The sequence below is a fragment of the Trypanosoma rangeli genome, assembly GCF_003719475.1.
Source record: "Trypanosoma rangeli strain AM80 chromosome Unknown Tra_15.4_contig_00012, whole genome shotgun sequence".
NCBI classification, from domain to species: domain Eukaryota; phylum Euglenozoa; class Kinetoplastea; order Trypanosomatida; family Trypanosomatidae; genus Trypanosoma; species Trypanosoma rangeli.
In genome coordinates, this window is record NW_021705756.1 from 3,378 (window position 1) to 24,882 (window position 21,505).

The window sequence follows — 21,505 nt, forward strand, 5'->3', positions numbered from 1 at the left end:
TTGTTTCCCTCCCCCCGATTGCATTTTTCGCCAAATCATTCCACGTGGGTTGGCCAGTTTTCTTGTTCGTTTACTCTGTTTTCGTTTTCATTGTGCGTCTGTGCCTTCAACCTCCACACGCCTTACTCTCCGCTTATTTGACCCTTTTTTCTCCTCCTCACCACCGTCCTTTCATATTCCCCCTTTTCTCGAACTCCATTCCTCTTTTTTTCCCGTACTGGTTTCGGCGTTTCTTCAGAGTTCTCGTCTCCTTCGCAGATCCGCCCCCATACGTGCACCGATCTGCCTCTATTTTATTTCTTATTTTTTGGCAGTGCAGCGTTTGTTGCTGTTTTTTTTTTCCACACCAGTTTTTTTTTGTTTTTTGTTTTCTTTCCACTTTGCCTTCTTAAGGCTGTTGCCCATTTTTGGGTTGTAGTTCACTTGGTCGGGTCGGTAACGCTGGCACCCAGGAAACTCGTCCCGTCCCTTGCTCTTTGACAGAGACCAGACCCAAGTTCATACATATACCACACGGTTCCCCAGTATCAAGTTTGCCATACAATACCGTAGCTACAGAGAGCAAAGAGCGTTTATTCGCGTGCCACGTGTTCATTTCCGATCAATGGGAAGTAGAGGGGGGTGCTTCTCCTTCAGGGTGCATACGGTACGGGTCATTGCGCCGCGTAGGGCTGATCATCCGCATTTTGCCAATCATGCCCATTTGTATCGAATTGGGGGAGGCCACTCGAGGTGGCACAGTAGCTGGAGGAGTTACACTCAACGTTTGATGTTCATCCTGTGCCACGAATCCAGGGTTGCTGCCTTCTGTGCCGCCACCGCTACTGTTAAACGCCAGAGCCCCTGCGTTACCCTGATTGACATTTGAGGACGCAGCGTCAACTACTCCTGGCGAATACCATTGTGCAAACCTAGCGGCCATTTGACCTCCACTCATGCAAGGGCCGCCGTGGCGAACACGCGGGTTGACGGTGATATCGGAGGTGGGAGAATCGCCACAAGAAATGCTTTGGGGGCTTAACTCCCCCAAAAGCGAATCACCAAGCGATCCAGTCACATCTGTCAGAATATGGAGAAAACGGCAACCTTCACCCCTTCGACAAAGGCGATTGGTCCGAAAATGAGCACAGTGTTGCATTTTCTTCTTTGGAATAGTTCCCTCAGCTTCAAACGCCGCCAAGTACTGAAGAGAGCCCGACGTCAAAAGAACCTGATCACCGGGGTAATCAACAAAGGAATCCTTACTATTTTGTTCAAAGGCACGCACTGTGATATTCGCTGAAAGGCGAGGATAGCGTAATAGCTGCTCTGGCTCTGCAATATGGGTGGTAGTACTCTCCATGTTCCAAACATCGTTTCGAATAGCATGAATATCATCGCAAGACTCTCCCAAACTGCATTCTCCACGGGTAAGCATATGATCACACAGCTTGAATTTGGCCTTAAAGTTATCTCCATACTCATTGTACATTTTAACATACTCGCGACTGCCACGTGTATTTAAGACCAATTCGCTGGGTATCGGATAGTACTGTGTCATCCGCGGATCGTAACAGTGAACAATAAATCCGTGTTCAAACAGACCTGTGCTTCTATTCGTTTCGGATGTAATAAAGTCCCATGTGTGTTCCTTTACAACGTGTATTTGCGTGCAAGACTCGCCATATGGGCAATTTTGATTATCCATAAATTCCTCACAGACCACCGCACCATTTTTGGCCTCTGCAAAGGTTGGAATAATACGGTTCAGACGCGTACAAACCACGGTATTGCTGCTGGGACGCACCAACCTTATCGTGCGATGACGGTCAAAATGAGGAGAAATGCCCGTGGTACCGCCCCGGCTTCCACCCAGAGTGGTGATATTTCTGCTTCGTTGACCCATAACCTGCGGATGTTGATGAGGGCTGTGGTGGTGCTGGTGAAATCCAGTCTGACCCCCGCGATAGAGAGGCTGCTGCGGCATATCTCGAGGGCTGGTGCGCATCAGTGTCACTGCAGAACGGTGAAGAAATAACGTTTGTGTTTAACCGTCTGTGATGATGCTAGCAACTGGCACGTTGACTCTTTCCTCTGATCGGAGAACACAAAGTACGCCTTCCAAAAGCAGATTAGTCCTAGCTTTACTTTCCCCTAATAAAGAATGAGAAGAAACAAAGAGAAATTATCAAGTCTATTTCCCATTTCCACCCCTGAAGACCTCAACAAGGTTGCGTCAATATCCTACAGGAATGTACAAAGCAAATTCCTGGCACCCACATAATCACAAAAAAAAAAAAACAGTGACGAGATAAAGAGGGGGAAACTGACTTTTTGTCCGCCTCCCAAGCGGGGCGGAGCAGGTTGGGTTGGATGGGTATTCAAAACTCACCTTTTGCACGATAGTTGACAGTCATAAGGTGAGAGAAATATATATTTGAGGTCGTTTTCAGAAAACGTACAAATAAAAAATATTACCCTTAAGCGTCAACCATTCCTGCCCCCGCAAACTTCCACAAACACGGAAAAGCAAAACCACGCACATACACATACACAATAAACAGAAAAAACATGTTCCTTCCTTTTTAGCTTATTTATGATGATGATAATGGTGTTAGGTGTTGTGGCGACGCAGTCCAATGTCATGGCTTCTTTCGATCATGTGTTTCATTTTTTCTTCCTTTGCCTGTCTGGTGTTTTTTTTTTTTACATCCTAACGCAGTCCTGTTGCCCTAACATCGTTCGTGGTCCTCGTGCGTATGTATACCTTGGCCAGTGACTAATCTGTGAGGCGGCAAGTAAAGAATGAGGTGAGCAAAAAAAAAAAAACGGCCACTGAATAAACGCAAAAGGGGGAGAGGGGTAGAACACACAACAACAACAATAAAGGCGCAAGTGATTCATGTAGGCGGAAATTGTAACAAAAGAAAAAAAGAAAAACAACAAAATCAACAAGTGATAAAATGGCGGTCATGACAGAGAAATACACGCATGCATGCGCAGTGCTACATGTATACCTCTGCGTGTATGTTATTGAGGGATCCATGGTGATTGACGATGTCAAGTGGAGAGAGACAGAAAAGTAAACCAACGCACACCCGGAGGTTCAAAAATATAGACGGAGGAACAGAAAGCGACTCAGTATATATATATATATATATATATATTCAGGAAGGCAGGAATACACAAAGATAGAGGGGATAGTAGTGTTTCCACACTCCTTATTGGCTATAGTGGTGTCGTGTCCCCCCACCCAACCCACCCGTATGCCAGTCTCCATTTTTGCACGTTCTCTGTGAGTTTATGGTGCTGCTACACCTACAGACAAACACATTGTATATACACAATAATACTATATCTTTGTGTATATTAGATACACGCCTTCTAGTCTGCTTTCTGCACTGGTCAGCAATCAATTTACCCCCCGTGCTCTTCATTCACCACCCCACCTTCGTCCCTCGTCTATCCTATCATCGCCGCCATTCCGTCATTTTTTGTTCGCTTCTGTGCGTGTATTTTTTTTTCCTTTATTTCAGCTGCCTTCTCTCTTTCATTTGGTTAAAACCCAAGCTGATTGCAATGGGTTCACGTCTCAGTCTTGTTTCGACGTACCGCCCCTCCTCTCTGCGGCAAAAGAGTGGATGGGGACGAATGCAACCACAACCCGCGGAGTCCAGACACACACACCCATGCACACTATGCGTACCGCGTCATTTCACCTAACCCACATGTCGCCCCGCAAAACCACAACACCATACGGTGAGAAAAACCACAACTTCTAAAGCAAAGCAGCGGCATGGAACCCCCACATCTACTCCACCAACGAGAGCGTAAACACGCGGCAATGAAAAGGAGAAAAGAGATTTACCAAGAGCGCCAATTATAACCATAAAAACCACACACAAGCAAAAGGTGAAAAAAGGAAGAAAGTATAGCAAGCTGGTACAAAAAAAAAAAAAAAAAAAAACGGGAAGTAAGATGGCAGTGAAATATCAAAAAAAATAAGGAGTTCGCGGGAGTTACTCCTTTACCTTCACTCTTATTATGTCCGCTCTTCTCCGCGTGTCTGTACACATTATTTTTTTTTTTCCTCTTCCTACTTCCTTTGCTACTCGCAGTTTACCTCCCCCTTTTTGTTTCTCGTCTGCTTCGTGTGTGTGTTCCCAAGGGAGGAAGCGGTGCCGCTGACTGCACACCTTCCTTCCACGTCAGTTATGCGCCCCTTCAGACCCGCTCCTCATATCTCCTTTCAAACAATGCGTCGAACACCCCACACCCGCCGCCTTACGCACGCCAGCTACTATCGCATTCACCACCGAAACAACGAACCGCCCCCCACTCCCGCCTTCAGATGATGAATGCACAGAAACATCTATCCGGTTGTGTGTACATATGTATTGTATATACGGAGGGAGAGAGGGACACTCCCAGAGACAAACGCAAACACAAGCATCCCTCCCTTCACCAACTCGTTCATCTCCTCTCGTCGAGTATCTTAACCACGCAGACTGGGTATAGCCAATAAAAGCACACCGACAAGAAAGAGAGTGAGTGTATGTATGTGTGTGTGTGTGTGCGCGCGCGTAACAAAAGTCGGCAACACTGTTCGTCTTGGTAGCGCCTCTCACGTCGCACCGGCGAGGAATGAACACATACACAAAACAAAACAGATGGCAAATACTGGAACCCACAAAATAAAAACAAAAACAAAAAGAAAGGAAAAAAAGTGGAAACAACAAGAAACTAAAAAAAAAAAAAACATCATTGTACTTTCGACAACTACCACAAAAAAGCATGGGGTATTCTGGAACAAAAACAAGAACAAAAAGGGCAAAAAGGAAACAACACCAACAGAGGGGACATAAAAAAAAAAAAATCTTGAAGGTTGGAAGAAAGTACTTCGACCTGGGCATACATTCACGGCTGGTGTGTCGCCATTTCCTCACGTGCCCCCGCATCCTCTGACCTGTGCACATCATTCCGCTCCCCCCCCCCTTCCTCCCCTTGCTCTCTGCTCATTTTTCCCTCTTTTTCTAGGCATATAAACCGCTCAACATCTTCTCTTCTACTTATTGGCAGCGCGTGAGCCATTGAGCCCATGACGCAAAATAGCGGGCCGAGTGTGACGCAAATGGCGCGTCGGGTCAGACGTCCTACTCGCAATAAGAGCTTGATTGGTACCATTCGCCAACGTTGTACGTGTGGCGGATGATGATTGGGGCCTAACGGCGGTCGAAGATGATGATTGTGTAGTGGTGTGCGAACTTGCCACATCACGAACCTTCTCCCGCCTTTCCTCCACTGCAGACCCAGCAGCGGAGGAGGGCGGGCGAACCCGTGTCTCCGGAACTTCGGCAACTTTCCTTGAAGTTGAGGCCGCAACTGCCTCTCGGCGTACCTTTCGTCTCGCATTAGCAATCTCTTGGTAGAGACGCTCGCGGTATTCCTGCATCGTAAAACGCGTGTCGTCTGGAAGCGAGATCGTAACTGGTGCCGGTGCAGAAGGCTCGTCCTGCACCCTGTGAAAGGCAGCGACATAGGGATGCTCGAGCGCCTGCTCAGCGGTGAGACGCTCGTTGGGATTAAAACGCATAAGTTTTTGAACCAAGTCAATTGCGTCTGGTGAAGCTTTGGGCAATAACTCTGCAAACGTTGTAACATTTGTGCGTCGAATATCCCGCATCATCATCGTTTCTGCAAACTGAGAGTTTGTCGACGCAATATCCTCTGGGGTAGGCTCACCCAGAACGTTTATGATGAGTTCCAGCTGCTTTATTGTTGTACGTCCAGGAAATATTGGTCTCCCTAAAAGGAGTTCGGCAAGGATACATCCCACGGCCCACATGTCCACTCCCTTTGTGTAACGTGTCGAACCCAAAAGAATCTCCGGCGGCCGGTACCAACGAGTCATGATGTAATCTGTGAGGACAGGGCGAGCCACCTGTTCCTTCTCCAGTGAGAGAATGGATCGCGCTAATCCAAAGTCTGCTACCTTCATTGAACAATCACTGTTAACCAAAAGATTTGACGGCTTCATGTCACGGTGCAGCAATTCAGCAGAATGAAGATACTTCAACGTTTTAAGAAGCTGATAGATGATAAACTGTTTGTGAATGTCCTCCAGTATGTTGGCACGGATCACAACATGCAAGTCAGTTTCCATGTACTCAAAGACAAGGTATATGTCCTTATCGTTAGTGGCACGGTGCACATGCAGCAGTTTAATGATATTCGGGTGTTTAAGAGCCTGTAGAAACATGATCTCTCGAAACGTACGCTGGGCATCAGTTGCGTTTTGAAAGGCATCATAAATTTTTTTTAAAGCAACTACTTGACGGGTGCGTCGATCGGAGGCACGCCAAACGATGCCGTACGCACCCTGTCCTAACTGCGCCTGGATCTCGTACTTGCGGAGAATATGTGGCTCTATTTCAGACGACATTTTTTTTCTTTTTTTTTGGGTGGTGGTGGTGCTGCTGCTGTCCCTGTTCCTTTTCCCTCCTTTGTATTTCTTCCCCTTTCCCTCGTTTCTTTTAATTTTTGATTTTACTTTATTTCTCTCGGAAACGTCAAAACTCCTCTTATTATATATATATATATATATATATATATATATATATTCGATCACACCCTTCTCCCACCCCGCCTATTCAGACGCACACAGGGCCACACTCTGCTCCGCGCTGACGCGAATCCCTCAAGACTGCTTCCTTTTCCCCCGTTGAGGTGTTCTTCACAGACGCGTTACGCGTACCTCTGGACTCGTCCCTTTCTTGAAACTACTGTTTCTCCACTAACTGGAGTTTCCTTGTAGTCCTCTCCTCTTCGCTCTTTTGTCCTCCCACCAGAGATGCGGGTCTGCCCTCTTTTCCTCCGATCTTCTTCACGCGCCTTGGCTGGCGTCCTTTCGTCCCTCTTCTTCTTTCTTCGCAAAACGCCGGGAGACGCAAAAAAAAAAAAGAACGCACAGGCAGGAATGCGCAGCAACAACAAAGACACGAAAGGAATGCGTAGATGATCTGGCGGGGGTTGGAGTACGCATACAATCTACGCAATATTTACTCCGCGAGGAAGACGGAAGGGCAGGAGAAAACAACAACAGCAACAATTATACGGTGACGGAAAAGCATACAAACAAGGAAATACTCACTGACACAGAGTTCTGCTACTGTGGACCACTTGGGAGTGCTTGCGTGAGCTTTTCCTTCCGCCCTATCTCCACTCGAACTTCCTTCCAAAGCACCCCCAGAGACTCCAGCGTCAGTTCAGGTATGAGCGACACAATGGCGTTAAGAATTGCCTGTTGGGTTTGAACCGCCGCGTATGGAACACCGCTGAGCCTGGACCCGGAACTTGGTGTCCGCACTGTGCAACCGGGGTGGTTGGTGTCTTGTCGTCGCTCCTTCTCTTTTTCCTTCGCCCTCCCATCTTTGCTAAGCTGGCCAACGGCACCCGCAGTGAGCCCTTTTTCAGCTACCTTTGTCGCAGCCGAAGGACTATTCGGCTGCGACGGCATGCTGGTAAGCTCCGCCTTAGTGATGGTCCCGTGTTCTAATATACATTGTACTGCACTTTCTGAAAGCTTCCTTTTCGCTTTCATCCCGCTCCTTCTCGGTGACCTCAATGTCATCTAGCTGCCGCAGATGTGGGCAACACCGAATAACGAAACTGCGATAGTTGGGGCTCTTTGCACACGGGTTATCCATAAGCCAGAGCGTATGCAGTTTTGGAAGCTCCTTTATGTACTTCACCTCAGCAAGCGATTTGATGTCATTCTTTCGCAGATACAACTCCCTCAGCGATGTGCACAAAGAAAAAGGACGCAGTGTCGTCAACCGATTGGCGGCCAATGCGAGCACTTCAATGCCAGGGATCTTTTCAACAACAGACACATCCGTCAATCCCTCCCCCCACAGATTGAGGTTGCGCACCGCCGACAGAGTCTCGGCCTTGGTCCGTTCCAAAACCGTTTGCTCCCTCAAAACAACAGGCTGCGGCGGCATCCAGAACACCCCCGTAATAGGCCTCCGATTCCGTTTATATATATGATATGGTCTTGCCCCTCTTTCTATTTTTTTGGGAGAGGGAGGGGACGTGGCAGACCTGTATACGCCCAGCCTTCTACCCCTTTCTGGATTCAGCAAGAGGGGAAAGCGACAAACACGGGACAAAAAAGAAATATGTGCAGAGATTAGGGAAACAGGCATGCCGCTCCCCACATGTCGTTTACCACGGCATCAAATTAAAAAAAAAAAAACTACACGAACAGAATCCTCAACTAGCATTTCCTCATGAGCCGCCTCCACAACATCCTCCAACACACACAGACAGAAGTACACGCATTTTTTCTTTCTTTTTTTGATCTTTCTTATTGGCTCTCACCACGCTCCTCGCACTTATCTCTCTGTAAATAAGCTTCCCCTGGCACACACTGGAAGCTTAGTTGGGCTAAGATGAGCTGCCGGCCGTACCACTCTCAGTTTCCGTGGGAATTTCGTCAACGGTCGGATTCACAGACGCCGGTGTGGTCCTCCGGTCACCGTGAATAACGGCCACTTGACCATGAGGAGGCTGAACCTGGATGTAGGGAAAGTAGAAATGTTTGTTGCACGACGGCTCAAGCTGTGGGCTAAGTCGCAGGCGCCCATTGACACAAACAACGTTGCCTTCTTTAATCTTCTGCCGCACTTCCGCGGAGAAAAGTTCGCCAAAGCAGCGGATCGTGTGGTGATCCTTCTCCACCACGACCTCTTGTGTCGGGTGCGTTGTGTCGATACTTGTCGTTGTGAGAGTGAACTGCGTGACGGCGTCCTCGTAGACAAACCCGCTCTGGATGTCGTGCACCACGCCAACCAAAGTCACACTATTGACACTTTTGCATCGATGTGGGGCTGTGCGCCGAAGCATCAGGCGACAACACGTGCGGAAGAACATATATCTATGTATATTTAAAGGAACAAGAAACGGTACGCACTGACAGCCCCCCGCTACAGCCTTTTATTATTATTATTATTCCTTTTCCACCTTCGTTTATGCTTTCTTGAGTGCTATTGTTTTTCCCCTCGCGCTTCACCACGCCGCGGATTGGAGGGAAAAGTGCTGGTATAACCCTTGGCAAAGTCCACACTGTGCGGCTCGCAGCAGAACGAGAAATTAGAAAAACAACAGCAACGAGGGCAGGATAAAGACAAGAAAAAATCATAGTAGACATAGCATAACATCAACGGTGCACATCAATAATAATAATGCAAACAAGCAAAAAAGAATAGCTCGACCCCGACCCATTTCCTTCACCTTGCCGGAGAAAGACAAAGAGCCTCATTCGGCAAGAATAGACAAACAGCTTCCCTCAAGTGACGGCGTTGGTAGCATAATCAGGACCGGCACCTTGTGCAGCATCTTGCTATGTGTATCGTAGCGCTCCTCCACCTGCAGTCTCCCGCTCAAGAGCACTCGCTTCCCCTCAAACCGTTCTTTGGCATCTGTCACATATGTGCCGTTTTTTAGTCTTTGCATACTCTCGCGGCAGCCTGGGCGCCACCGGGCCGCAAGTGGAAGGCGTTCGTTTTCCTCCTCAACCTCAAGGATCAGCTGCAAAACCGCAGCTCCGTCAAGGTTGCCGCACATCGCATGCCGCACAATTCCCTCAATGTGGGCAATCGAGACCGCCGATGATGATGCACCCACACTCGCTCCCTCCGCACAGCGGGAGGCAAAACGAACCCGATCACGCGCCCTTTCATGGTCACCATCGCTGCCGCCCATGTTAAATTTTAGACGTGGCCCCATTGGGTCAGCTACAGAGTTCGGCGCAAAGGCGTCAGCCTCCGGCATCCCCCTAATAGTGTGAGGAACCGGCCCCAATAGCCCAGATGCATATGCAACCTCAACAGCGTGCTGTAGTGTTGTAGTGGCCTTCTCTAGTAGAGGACGGTTTGCACGCAACAGCACAACTGAATTATGCATCCCTTCCACAGGGCAAAGACGCACAAACAAAAAAAACGCAATAAAGATGACAATATATATATATATGAAAAAAAGTAAGCAGCGAAGGAGTCCGCAGCAACGGAAACAGCTACCAAACACCAGGAAAAGCACACGCACACACAGAACAATTTTTTTTCGTCTCAACTCCCAGAAACTTCTTTCCATGTACCCGTCTAGATTGCAGGTGTGTGTGTGCTCTCTCATTCGTATTCTAAATAGTTTGGAAGAGAAGAGGTTAACGTGCAATAGCACCTGACCTCACCGTCTCCGAGTGCGAGGTATAGAGCTCCAGTGCCTGAAAGCGTCTCTCTTGGCGCCTTTTTTCTCTTTCCCAAGTGAACTTCATCGCCGCCGCCCGTACACGACCTTCCACTTTGCCAGCTACATGCCTTAAAGCGCGCCGCAGCGGTTTTTCCTCCATCTGCTTACAACCTATCCTTATGAATTCATCTCGCAGAACCTGCCAGTCTTCAAACGTCTCACGTTCCAACTCCATGCGAAGAAGCTCCTGCAACATATTCAATCGCCCAAAACGATTATCAACAAGAGTCTTGGGTCTCCTGACCGTGATACCCATTTCTTTTTCCAAGGGGCGGTACTCCCGTCTGCTGGAGAGGCCCCCTCTACCCAGTGAAGATTGGCTCCGCCCTACGGGGGGCGTCAAAGCCTTTTTGGGAAAACGAGCCACATCTTTGGGTGCCACTGCCGCAAAGCTTGAGGCAGCAGCCTTACTGCAAAGGTTACTGCTGCTGTTCCATCGTCTTTTCCTGCCGTCCCCGTGTAGCCGTCTGTCGTCACGCAATGACAGCAACAGTGAAGTGCACATGGGACGTTCTTGCAGTGGAGTGCAAAGACCGCTGCAAGGCCTCCCTACATCTGTAACAGGCGCACCTCCAACATGAAAGGTACCACTTACAGGCTGTGTCGCACGCGTTTCCGCCTCACCAGCTCGCACCGGATTCCAAATCCATGTCAAGGGCGACCTACTACGATGAAAGGTCACTGACTCCTTCTTGCACTGCGGCATCACAGCTGTATTCGTCTTGTACGGGTGCGCTGTGGAGCGTCGCTCCCACCACTCCTCCAAAGCGGCATGCCCGCCGCTGTCACCATGCGGAGATGAGTTATCAAGACAATCCCATGCTGTAGGGACACTGGTGCCTTCGTGCATGCTTGTTACCAGTGCAATAGAAGCCTTGTATTTCCAATAAAGAAATTTCCGCTCCTCGTCCTCTACAATCTCAACCTCGCTGCGGCTCATGTCCTGCTCCAGTTCAACTACGAAAATCACATTTGCGGAAGGGCATTGTTGCCCGTCTGCGTCACACATCTCATCTACTCTATGTACGCGGTTCTAGCACTCTGCAGTGCGTCGCTTCTGCTGGTGTGGCTATACAGCAAATAACAATAATAACAATAATAATAATAATAATAATAAACGAAGATGAGTAACATCACGTGAATGACAATAGGAAATTTAAGAAAAACAACAACCAACAAACAAACAATAATAAGTGTAGGTCATGCATACCACCCCCCTACCGGACCTTTCACCCTCAAGGGGCGTGGTTTCACTGCCTTCCTTTACCAAGGCGGTGAAAGAAGTTTTGCCACCACTTGAATACGTTCCACGAACAAATCTCTAAGTTGAAACGTCTGCAGAAGGACAAAAAACACTGCAAATGCATAAGAAGAGAAAAAGGAAAGCAAAAGAAGGGAAGCATCCACGACATCAAAAAACAAAACAGGACAAAAAATAATAAGCCAGCTAGCATTCGTTTAATTAATTTTCCATGCTTGCATCCATTGACAGCACTGTTGCAGTGCCTCCATTACATAGATTCCAATTCCAATTCCAATTACGCATTGGCAGCATGCCGAATGGTATGCGGGGAAAGCACATCACCTTCCTGTGCAACCTCTAAAACATCCTCTGTACGTTCATGCTCACCTTGTCCCTCACGCTGGCCAAGCACAACTTCGTAGCATTTATGCCACCAGTGATCTGGAATGACATTCTGGAACACAACATTTCCTGCAACAAGAAATAAAAAACCAGCCAACTCCACCACATTAAAGTGTTCATCAAATATTCTGGAAAGGGAAAGAGCCACCACCCACACGGCAATATTACGCAAGGACCCCACCATGACACAATTCGTAGCCGAAAAATGCCTAATAATTGTCATTTGACATGTATTGTAAAAAAACCCTCCCAAAATGTACGCCAGCATTGAGAGCAAGCAGGAACGACTTAGCCACATTTGATCAAAGGCGAGAATAACATCGTCAAATGGAACACGTGCGTGTTCCATGTTGTGCTGAGTGTCACTGTCGATGGGACCAACAATGTTATGTTGAAATGGGGAGAAAGGAAATAGCTGAAAAACCGCCAAAAGCATAAGGATCATTCCCACTCCATAGAATCCCTCTGTACCCACCATCTGCAATGGGGGGACGCGGTACAACTTCACAAGGCGCTCCTCACAAACACCTTGATAGGCGTGTAACACCTGCGCCAACACAATTAGCACGCTCCCAAGAAAGGGACTCCGATTGGCGTTACTCGTCCCTGACGAAAAGCGACCCAAAACGGAGCTGAGTCCAACAAGTGTGAGACCAACAGCCACAATAAACATTCCAACGCACTCCACGCGTGTAAACCGTCGTCCCAACCAAATGCGCGACAGCAGCCCCACAAAGAGCAGCACTGCGCCACGCAACATTTGATACACAGAGGCGTACGTTAACATCAGACCCATGTTCTGCAAGATAGACGCGCCAAGGTCTGCTCCTGCAGGAAGCATCCACACGATAGGATTGCACGGCAAAGCAACGTCATCCCCCCTGACAATTTTTTGCCGGCGCACATATCGTTTCACCAGTATCAGAACGCCAAGCACGACCAAGGAGAGGCCCTCTGACACAAACATGATGAACGCCTGAACAAAAGGGTGTGCAAAACCATATTTATAGTCCTGAAAACGATCGGTTGCCGTGAGCACATCTGCCCACTTAATGCTGAGCGTCTGCAGCGTCCCCCAAAAAATGTATGCTGCGCTAAGTAAAGCAAAAAAGACCAGTTGTGGCATCCCGGGCAACTTCGAAAAACAAGTCACACAAAAAGGAGTAGAAGGTTGAGAACATGAGTGGGCGTCTTCCCCATAGGTTCATCGCATCACCCCAAGTCCCACCAGTTGCCTGGCAAACGTAGTTGGCTCAGAAAAAAGCAAAGAAAACAAAACAAAGTGCGCTTAAAAGGTGAGAGGGAGAGAGGGGGGGGGAAAAAAAAAACAGGCACCGAGTCACAGGACATAATGCATGGAAAGTCACGGAGCTACACACTTGGCACCTCGGGTATTAGCAGACAGAGCACTAGAAACCTATCACCAGTGAACGTATTCAGTCTGAGACACCCGTCGCCTATGACCTCCAGCCGCGTAAGAGCAGTCTCCAAACAACGAACAAAACACCTAAAGAAAAAAAAAAGGAACAATGAAGAGAGGAGGAAGGGTGCCGCAACACCAATCATCCAATCATACATTTCCTTCACGTAAAAAAAAGGAAAAAAAAAACAGTTGTGTACAAAAAAAAACACACACAGATCATTCTTTTTGCCTTAAAAAATAGTGGCGCGACACGTCAACGATGCTGCCATCATTTTCACATGCACTCCCATCGTGACGCGTGTATAGAACGCTGAAACTATTGGGATGAGGGGAAGAAGAAAAAAAAACAAAGCTCGAGTACAAGTGGGATTAGACGTCCAATATGGGTTTGGAATCAATAAATTATGCATACAAGCACCGTGTACATACGTCAACCCGAATAAAAGGATAAGGGTCAAACAGCGAAGACGTGGTCAAACGAAGGGCTGCCTCCTTTCTTTCAAGGACACACAGAAATTGCATGTCTACCTCGTGAAGCCAAGAGCTCTAAACTTACTATTGTTTCACTTTTTATATATATACGGTCGTACAAAAAGATATTTCTGGGGGATGGATTTTTTCAGGGGTCTCATGCATTAAATTGCTCGCGCTTCAGATTTGTGTTCAGTGTCAGTTCTGTCATTATCTGTCCTTGCTCCCTTAACTTTCCATTTCCCTCGTTTTTTATTGCAGCTCCTTTTTTTTTTTGTTGTTGTACAGACGGTGTCTATCCTTTTTGTTCCTTTTTTTTTTCTTGACTTTTCTTGTCTCCCAAGTGTTTACTTTGCTTCGCCTTATTTATTTTCCGCTCTTCTTTTTTTTTTTTGTTGTGTGTGTGTCATGTCGTTGTCGTTTATGCGTCTTGTCCTAGGGCAACTTGTATCCATGACAGTCAACGCATCAAGAACTTCAACTGCTTCGAGTTTTCTCTACTCTGCGTGCTGTTCGGTTCTGTTTTCTTTACTCTTCTCTGGGGGGCGCATTCTCTGTGTCCTCTTCATCTCTCCATACAACAACACACTTCGGTAGTACTCTGTGTCACGGCAACCCGGAGGAAGGTCGCGCGGTGGCACGCGTCGAAGACAGTCTCTTGCACTTTCCGAAACGCGGCACTTTCCTGCCAACCGCACGTACGACACACACTCCTGCCTTGCCCATAGCCACCTGCTGCAGGCCTTGCTGAAGGCGGGGCGTCGTCGCCACGGGTATTCGGAGGACCGTTGGGACTCAAAGTGCTGCAGGAGACACTTAAGCGGCGACTCCTTTTGCGTGGGGCATAGCTGCTTCACATCCGCATCACAGGCAGAGAACGGGAACACCAACAAATCGGTGGGAGACGCCCTGAAAGGTATTTTCTGAGTGGAGGATCGTTGGGCTCGAGCAGGAATCGGTGACGGCTCCGCATGCAAAGGCAGCACTTGGAAAGCAAGTGTGACGCAAAGAAAAAAACAAACAATGCTCACACCCCTCATCCCAAACAATAGTGTAAAAGACTGATATTATTTCGCTCTTTGTTTTTTGGGTTTGTGATTATTGTTTGAATAAGTCCGGGTTAAAAAGAAAAAGACCAAGTAAAAAAGGGGGAAAAAGCCATGCGATCAAACACTGGCACACGGCTACCACTCATGCGCAATAATCATGGAGGATGAAATTCCAACACATGTGCAGAACCTTCATATTCCTCTCACCGCCCATCGTGACACTTTCACCGACTCCGATTTGTTCTACTCATGTGATTTCTTCTTGCGGTGGCCTTTCTCTCGTTTCTCATCATTTTCACGCAAAAAAGCAAGGTAACACTGCATAAGCCTAACCCACAAGACGGGGATCGATCCCCGTCATTTCACGTACTTATGATTTCCCTTTCGTCAAGTTACAAGTATACAAATACATATGTATGACGGTATCTTTGCTGCCGCCTGGCTGAGCTTTTTTTTTTTGGTAGGGGAAAGGGAGGGGGCCCGCAGCACACACACATCAGGGAGAGACCCGGGGCGCAGACGCCTAGGTGCGCTATGACTGTTTTGGCTTATCCCCAGCAACTGTCTCTGCATTGATGACGCCAAACGCTTTCCTCAGAAATGTAAGCATAAAGATTGCCCCCACAACGACAAATGCCACTTGCGGAAAAAAGACCCAGTTGGGATTCGCCGTGTCCCACATTACCCAGCCGGTGTAAAAACTGTACTGAAGCGGCACTACAAGCAACAAAGTGTAGACGGGCACAAAGACATTGGCAGAGCGAATGCAGTCAAACATGGACTGCCTCGACTCCTCTTTTCCTCCCTTTCCGTTTCTCCCCGTTGTATCCAAAAGGGAATAGATGAAGAAAACCCCTAGTGAATAATCCGGAAGGGCGAGATGACAACGACAGAGCTTGCTAACACAAACAGCAAACAAAACCACAAGCAGCCTTCGGTCCCCAGGAACAGAGTTTGCGTACGCCAACGTCTTCGCCGGCACCTTAGAAGGCAATGCAACCGCGACGAGCAGCGTCACAAACGCGGGTAACTGAAGTTGAAATATCTCCATACATTGCCCAAATACGGGAATAATGAGGAGGCGCACATACCACATCACCCCATTGTCAGGTGGTGAGTAAAGGGACGTCCGAGCACTCACGCTTCCCCAGGAAACAAGGTAAAATAGACCAAACCCGCCCACAATCAGCTCGCTCAGAAGGACCCCAACAAGCGCAGATCTTGAACTTGAAGTCCCGACAGGAAACCACAAAGCTACAGTGAGGGCAATGAAATATAATCCCAGTACAGGTGCAAGAATCCGCGCAACATAGATTAACCAGCCTTGGCTTCGTCTTCTTCGACAGCATTCAATGATGACAGTGAGAATCAGATGTTCTAAGGGTGCCAAGGATTCCAGAGCCGGCAAGAGAACCATGGCTGGGTTTAGAACAAACAGCGTAAAAACAAGTTGAGGAACAGCCGATGGCCATTGACTGACTAAAAAGACAGTCACGGCATCACACACGCACAAAATGCTCACATTCACCGCAGATGGCAAGAGTGGAATGTACTCTACGTACCAGGGCACCACAGCAACAAGATAGTCTGGCACAACACCAAACTGGTGTTTCCAAAAGACAGCCTCTTTCCACGTTTCAGCTCCGGTATTGGGCGTTGTGATGCCAAAATGATACGGAAGTGAAAGGTGCTCCTTGAGCATGTAGGTGAGCAAACGCACCGTTAGTGTCACCAAAGCTGCCATCAGTGGCAGTGTTAGAGATTTCTTCCTCAACATCCCCGGTCCACTTCAACAAAAAAAAAGACAATTGAGATTTTCTCTTTCGCTCCCACTTCACGGAGTGGAAGATGATGTTTGTGGTCCGCAACCAGAGAAAATAAAAGTGTGACTAAAGACTAGAAAAGGAGGAAACACAACATAGGGGCATATAAATATATATATGCACGCAAAAAGCAAGAAAGAAGAAGAAAAATAATAATAATAAAGGACTAAACTGAGAAATCAAGTGCAGACGAATTTTTTTTTAAAAAATGCGGTGTCTTCCCGTTGGATCCTTATTAACCACCGACTTGGTTCAACAAATATCACTTCTTCAAAGCAGTTAACACAGCCCTCTATGTCTATCATGTAAATTTTGTGTGAATATGTATGGAGTAAAAAAAAAAGTCGCCTGCATTAGCTAGAGTGTTACGGTACAGCCACAGAATTTCATATGCAGAAGCTTTTAATCTACAAGAACTTTACACCAGTGGGGGGTGCCGAGTATCCTGGATGGTCGCCACCGTCCTCAGCCTCAGCAGGTGCGTGTACACCGTGTGTCGGCGCGGTGGTGGTTTAACAAAGCTCAAAAGACGCTGCTTTTTACCATCGCTAGTTCCACCAGTTGCAGCACGCTTCTTTTCTGCTTTACTCTTGGTGTCCTCCTCAAAGACTATGGGGACACAGACGTCTGGGTTTTTGGCAAGCTCAACGACGGGACCCCAACTCAGCCGAACAAAGTCAAATTTATGGGGCAGTACAAAAAAGCGGTGAACGTGGGACCGCACCCAAGACATCACCTTGGGGTCGCTTGGGTATCCACTGCCAACGTCAATGCCGAGTCGTTCGATGTGACTGTCACGTTCCACCTTCGCCACTATAGAGGCGGCTGCCACAATAGGGAACTTTGTTTCCGCCTTTTTTGCAACTGTTATGCGCAAATGCGGAAAACGTCCGGAAAGGCGTTGCTGGTAAGGCTCTGGTGGACCCACAGTGTCAATGTAGGCACCACACAGCATTCCTGTGGCTTCTAGAGTTGCCTTGGAGATGATATTCATGGCTGTACTATGGCTAAGAGTGTTCAGATTCGTGCCGTGAATGCCTGTCATAGCTGCGGCAATTTCATCGGGTGTGACAACAACAGTGAAGGTCCTGAAGGTCTTCAGCTCCTTAAGCTTACGAAGCACAGCCTTCCGCTGGTTCTCCCCAAGCACTTTGCTGTCATTTACCCCACAGTATTCTACGAGACGATCATGCTCGTGAAGGGCAATCATGGCTCCTGTGTATACCATGGGGCCAATAACAGGACCTCTTCCTGCCTCATCTATGCCTAATACCGTATGTTTCTCTGTGCAGTCCATAGCTTGCATGAATTCTGCAACATCAAACTCAATGCTAGTACCATTTCGCTTCGCCCCACTAAGAGTCTTACTGCTAGCAGAACGTGGTTCAGCCATGTGTTACCTTCGCAGTTCTCTCTCTCCCTGGCGATATCACTCCCACTCACCTCCCCGTCTTTCGCTAACCTCCCCTTTCAAGAGAAGAAGCACACAATAATAATAATAATAATACTAACAGCAAAAAAGAAGAAAAACAGTGATACCCTGTTCCAACGTGAAACGCAATGGAGAAAAAGTGCAGGGCAAAGTAAACACCCACACACTTTAACACACACAAAAAAGACAACATTATGAAAACGGTAGAAGATCCACACGCAACCAACAAGAAATGTGGTCTCCCGTCACCTACCACATTCTTTGAAAGCATCTTTACTGGACAAACAAAACAACAACAAAAAAGACTGCAACCTCGCCAACACGAGAGAACACATCACGGTAAATGCACAGAACATATATCAGCTTATGTGGGAAGGCAATGGGCACTCCACACAGCGAGTGCGACTCCACTCACCGCTTTGCCTCTTTTCCACTATCCACCCTACCGTTTATGCTCTTATTATTGCCATACGGCACCTGTTCCTTTACCGTACTTCATATTTTTCTTTGAATGAACCCGAGCTTCCTTCAAACCTGTGATGCCACCAAGTCGTCGATTCACGCCGAGAAAAGTGTAAAACATATTGGGCAGTATCGTCTCGCATCGCACTGACCTGTAAGCCACAAGAAGAGAAACTGCAATACCAAGAAAAAGCACCGATTCTGCTCCACGATCGGTCTGCAGCTTCATGGCGCTCTCATTGGGATCGACAGGGTTGTGGTACACTACCAGCTGCGTTCCCGCACCAAGGAGGGCCGGGTTGGACACCATCTCCTCCTTGTGGATGCCGCCGCTACGAAATCTGTCACCCACATACTCCTTATCTCCCACCTCAAAGCGATACTGCACATAGCTCGATCCCCCGCGTTTCATGACAATTTTGTGATCAAATATAGTGCCCACGGCGGGCTTCCACGTCAGAGAACGCCTATAGCGTTCCTCCGCCTCAGCAATCCACCGCACTTGCACATAGGCCAAGTAAGAGTAGATGACGCAAAAGCTGACACGAAAGGTACTAAGGTACCACGGCATCACCCAAAAAATGTGCTTGTCCCTCCACTACGGCCACAGTTCTTTTTTTTTTTTTTTACTTTAAGAAAGCCCCCTCTAACACCATTCAACAACAGAGTGTGCCCAACGTGACCGCACAAAGCAAACTTGCATATGGCATTATTTACATAAAAATAGTGTAAAGGTATAGAAACCATTAAAAAAAAAAAAGAATGAAAGAATAAAGACCAATAAAAAAAAGTAGCGCAGTACCAAGGCAGAAACAACACGAACAATATATATATTGTCTACATGCACGCAAACACAGTTCCATGGGGTAAATTATGCAACTCAGAGGTGAAGTCGTACCATTCTCATATATGATATCACCCTATTTTGAAGTCTCCCTATCATACGCAACTGCTAAATTTCCGCCCTTACACTTGTGTCAGTCTCACATCCAATCTTGCACAGACTGCTTCACGTACCATCTTCTCTTATATATCCTCTTCAATTTCACCCACAGAAACAGAAACACAAATCCTCCTCTTCGGCTTCGTTAGTACTCATTGGTATGCGAAGGAACATTATTGATCACCTCCACGCCGCCCGCACCGTCAGGCTTCTGGGCGACGTAGCCAGGTGCCGAGTAGCGCTCGTATTTTACGCGGCGGCTCTCTTTCACTGCGCTGTGAAGAGCCTCAGTGCAAACGTTAAGATACTTCAAGTAGCTAATACCCTGCTCTCTCCAGGTGGCATTCAGAAGGATGGAACTGCGCCGCATTATTGGTTTTTTTCTGTAGCTCAAATAGACACGGTTTCTCTTTTTATCCTCCCACTATTGTTCTCCTTAAAAAAAAAAGGTTTTTTTTTGTTCTCCCCACCCGTTGTTGTGCTTCTGCCTTCACCCTATTTACTGTGATGTTCCCACCTTTCACAATTTCATAGTGAATTAAAACATAAAAAAAAGCAAGCATAAAACAAGGAAATAAGAAACACAAAACAAAAAATTATTCTTGCACATATCCTTCTTACCCCTCGCCACCCTCCACCTTTTGCAGCATGCACATACATCCGTCATCCTTTCTTCTTTCTTCTTCACATGGGCACAAACGCAGAGACTTTTTTCCCCCCCCGTATCTCCCTTAGACTGTTTGTCGCTCGTATTATTGAACACCTTGGGATAGTTTCATCATCGCCAGATTACTTTTATTGCGGCTCGGTTGCTTCCGTCACATGGCATGACACACTCGTTGGATTGTGAACACATAAGCGCCTCCACGACGTTCCGCGTCCCACCTATCCTTATGTATATGCGTATAGTTGTCTTTCTTTGTAGGTTTCTCGGTATAAATTAGGCACCGTCACTGTGGGCGTAAGTGAAAAAGCCACCGCGCCTCGTCACTCTCACAGACGTTGGAACATCGCAACTCCTCGTCATATTTCGCGCGCTCCTCCGCATCGCACAAAACCTCTTGTGCTTTTGTCATTACTTTAAATAGTTCCATCTCCTCTGGTGTTTGGTTGCGACCCGCACGATCAGGATGAAGTTCTAGTGCCTTTCGCTTGTACTTCTGCCGTATTTGCTGCTCCGTGGCGTCGCGGGTGACACCCAAGATATCGTAGTAATTCATTATTTTCAACAAACGCGCTTTCACCACATTGTTGGAGGAACCCTGACTAAGGACAGCCAGAGACGGACCGTCACGCACATCTGCCCTTCGTCCTTTGCTTTGGTTTTCAAACGCCTCCAGGAGGGAATGCTCATCCGAGTGTCGGACGCGCACCGCCGGTTGAGAAAAGTCAAAGAGATTCTTCGGTGAATTTTGAGTTTGTATCACCGACGTTGGTGGCTGCGCACTGGGAACAGAAGTAGTAAAGAACGTATCAAGAGGATCATTAGATGCGGCGGATATATTATTTTCGAGGGTGTGTGGCCTTTGTTGATGGTCTTGTTGCTGGGATGTGCTGGAGGTCCAGGCCCACGGATCTGACGACTCGTGGCACGGTGAGCTGGAACCAAGCCTCACGCCGCCGACAACACCACTACCCGATGACACCACGTTCGTGCTGTTCGAAAAAACAGGGCCACCAAATAAATCACCAAATTGCACCGGTGCAGAAGGACCACCACTACCGTTGCCCTTATTGACGGATTTTCCCTTGAGGACCTCTCCCCACTCACCCGTAACAAGCGTACCTTGATACGGTGGAGCGCACTCGTCAATGTCGTCTAGTCCCATTGTTTTTCCTTGGATGATGTTGTCACCGGACCGCACTACGGTGGACGCCCTTCCACGCCAACTCGACATGCACTCCTGCAAAACAAAGAAAATCAATACTAACCACTAAAACAGTAGAAAAAATAAATCAATAGAAAAAAA

The 21,505-nt window shown here is 47.6% G+C and overlaps 13 protein-coding genes across 13 annotated transcripts, besides 14 other annotated features; all 13 read right to left on the reverse strand.

Annotated features, from left to right (window-relative positions):
• The first annotated feature begins 56 nt into the window (after positions 1 to 56).
• Positions 57 to 92: a microsatellite.
• A 258-nt stretch (positions 93 to 350) lies between these two features.
• Positions 351 to 375: a microsatellite.
• Positions 376 to 601: 226 nt separating this feature from the next.
• TraAM80_00648 (uncharacterized protein) lies at positions 602 to 1,987 on the reverse strand (the record flags this gene model as incomplete). Its single annotated transcript, XM_029377719.1, has 1 exon — positions 602 to 1,987. The coding sequence occupies one exon, from the start codon at positions 1,985 to 1,987 to the stop codon at positions 602 to 604; it is 1,386 nt and encodes a 461-aa protein (XP_029242378.1).
• Positions 1,988 to 2,898: 911 nt separating this feature from the next.
• Positions 2,899 to 2,927: a sequence feature (A-rich).
• Positions 2,928 to 3,121: 194 nt separating this feature from the next.
• Positions 3,122 to 3,146: a microsatellite.
• Positions 3,147 to 3,925: 779 nt separating this feature from the next.
• Positions 3,926 to 3,946: a microsatellite.
• Positions 3,947 to 4,526: 580 nt separating this feature from the next.
• Positions 4,527 to 4,555: a microsatellite.
• A 71-nt stretch (positions 4,556 to 4,626) lies between these two features.
• Positions 4,627 to 4,740: a sequence feature (A-rich).
• A 304-nt stretch (positions 4,741 to 5,044) lies between these two features.
• Positions 5,045 to 6,421, reverse strand: TraAM80_00649 (putative protein kinase, putative,mitogen-activated protein kinase; the record flags this gene model as incomplete). The annotated part of the gene is made up of 1 exon (XM_029377720.1): positions 5,045 to 6,421. The coding sequence occupies one exon, from the start codon at positions 6,419 to 6,421 to the stop codon at positions 5,045 to 5,047; it is 1,377 nt and encodes a 458-aa protein (XP_029242379.1).
• Positions 6,422 to 6,564: 143 nt separating this feature from the next.
• Positions 6,565 to 6,599: a microsatellite.
• A 545-nt stretch (positions 6,600 to 7,144) lies between these two features.
• TraAM80_00650 (uncharacterized protein) lies at positions 7,145 to 7,495 on the reverse strand (the record flags this gene model as incomplete). Its single annotated transcript, XM_029377721.1, has 1 exon — positions 7,145 to 7,495. The coding sequence occupies one exon, from the start codon at positions 7,493 to 7,495 to the stop codon at positions 7,145 to 7,147; it is 351 nt and encodes a 116-aa protein (XP_029242380.1).
• Positions 7,496 to 7,511: 16 nt separating this feature from the next.
• Positions 7,512 to 7,982, reverse strand: TraAM80_00651 (Protein C21orf2; the record flags this gene model as incomplete). The annotated part of the gene is made up of 1 exon (XM_029377722.1): positions 7,512 to 7,982. One exon carries the CDS (start codon positions 7,980 to 7,982, stop codon positions 7,512 to 7,514), a length of 471 nt encoding a protein of 156 aa, XP_029242381.1.
• Positions 7,983 to 8,427: 445 nt separating this feature from the next.
• On the reverse strand, positions 8,428 to 8,886 carry TraAM80_00652 (RNA editing complex protein MP18; the record flags this gene model as incomplete). Its single annotated transcript, XM_029377723.1, has 1 exon — positions 8,428 to 8,886. One exon carries the CDS (start codon positions 8,884 to 8,886, stop codon positions 8,428 to 8,430), a length of 459 nt encoding a protein of 152 aa, XP_029242382.1.
• A 90-nt stretch (positions 8,887 to 8,976) lies between these two features.
• Positions 8,977 to 8,993: a microsatellite.
• A 304-nt stretch (positions 8,994 to 9,297) lies between these two features.
• TraAM80_00653 (RNA editing complex protein MP24) lies at positions 9,298 to 9,945 on the reverse strand (the record flags this gene model as incomplete). Its single annotated transcript, XM_029377724.1, has 1 exon — positions 9,298 to 9,945. The coding sequence occupies one exon, from the start codon at positions 9,943 to 9,945 to the stop codon at positions 9,298 to 9,300; it is 648 nt and encodes a 215-aa protein (XP_029242383.1).
• A 256-nt stretch (positions 9,946 to 10,201) lies between these two features.
• On the reverse strand, positions 10,202 to 11,296 carry TraAM80_00654 (putative ATP-dependent DEAD/H RNA helicase; the record flags this gene model as incomplete). The annotated part of the gene is made up of 1 exon (XM_029377725.1): positions 10,202 to 11,296. The coding sequence occupies one exon, from the start codon at positions 11,294 to 11,296 to the stop codon at positions 10,202 to 10,204; it is 1,095 nt and encodes a 364-aa protein (XP_029242384.1).
• A 70-nt stretch (positions 11,297 to 11,366) lies between these two features.
• Positions 11,367 to 11,404: a microsatellite.
• Positions 11,405 to 11,450: 46 nt separating this feature from the next.
• Positions 11,451 to 11,474: a microsatellite.
• A 351-nt stretch (positions 11,475 to 11,825) lies between these two features.
• TraAM80_00655 (putative solute carrier family 35 member F6-like) lies at positions 11,826 to 13,058 on the reverse strand (the record flags this gene model as incomplete). Its single annotated transcript, XM_029377726.1, has 1 exon — positions 11,826 to 13,058. The coding sequence occupies one exon, from the start codon at positions 13,056 to 13,058 to the stop codon at positions 11,826 to 11,828; it is 1,233 nt and encodes a 410-aa protein (XP_029242385.1).
• Positions 13,059 to 14,323: 1,265 nt separating this feature from the next.
• TraAM80_00656 (uncharacterized protein) lies at positions 14,324 to 14,866 on the reverse strand (the record flags this gene model as incomplete). The annotated part of the gene is made up of 1 exon (XM_029377727.1): positions 14,324 to 14,866. One exon carries the CDS (start codon positions 14,864 to 14,866, stop codon positions 14,324 to 14,326), a length of 543 nt encoding a protein of 180 aa, XP_029242386.1.
• A 541-nt stretch (positions 14,867 to 15,407) lies between these two features.
• TraAM80_00657 (putative GPI transamidase component Tta2) lies at positions 15,408 to 16,652 on the reverse strand (the record flags this gene model as incomplete). The annotated part of the gene is made up of 1 exon (XM_029377728.1): positions 15,408 to 16,652. The coding sequence occupies one exon, from the start codon at positions 16,650 to 16,652 to the stop codon at positions 15,408 to 15,410; it is 1,245 nt and encodes a 414-aa protein (XP_029242387.1).
• A 464-nt stretch (positions 16,653 to 17,116) lies between these two features.
• On the reverse strand, positions 17,117 to 18,091 carry TraAM80_00658 (ribonuclease H; the record flags this gene model as incomplete). Its single annotated transcript, XM_029377729.1, has 1 exon — positions 17,117 to 18,091. The coding sequence occupies one exon, from the start codon at positions 18,089 to 18,091 to the stop codon at positions 17,117 to 17,119; it is 975 nt and encodes a 324-aa protein (XP_029242388.1).
• Positions 18,092 to 18,186: 95 nt separating this feature from the next.
• Positions 18,187 to 18,209: a microsatellite.
• A 381-nt stretch (positions 18,210 to 18,590) lies between these two features.
• Positions 18,591 to 19,163, reverse strand: TraAM80_00659 (uncharacterized protein; the record flags this gene model as incomplete). The annotated part of the gene is made up of 1 exon (XM_029377730.1): positions 18,591 to 19,163. One exon carries the CDS (start codon positions 19,161 to 19,163, stop codon positions 18,591 to 18,593), a length of 573 nt encoding a protein of 190 aa, XP_029242389.1.
• A 177-nt stretch (positions 19,164 to 19,340) lies between these two features.
• Positions 19,341 to 19,382: a sequence feature (A-rich).
• Positions 19,383 to 20,075: 693 nt separating this feature from the next.
• Positions 20,076 to 20,131: a sequence feature (A-rich).
• A 354-nt stretch (positions 20,132 to 20,485) lies between these two features.
• TraAM80_00660 (DnaJ chaperone protein) lies at positions 20,486 to 21,433 on the reverse strand (the record flags this gene model as incomplete). Its single annotated transcript, XM_029377731.1, has 1 exon — positions 20,486 to 21,433. One exon carries the CDS (start codon positions 21,431 to 21,433, stop codon positions 20,486 to 20,488), a length of 948 nt encoding a protein of 315 aa, XP_029242390.1.
• Between the last annotated feature and the right edge of the window lie 72 nt (positions 21,434 to 21,505).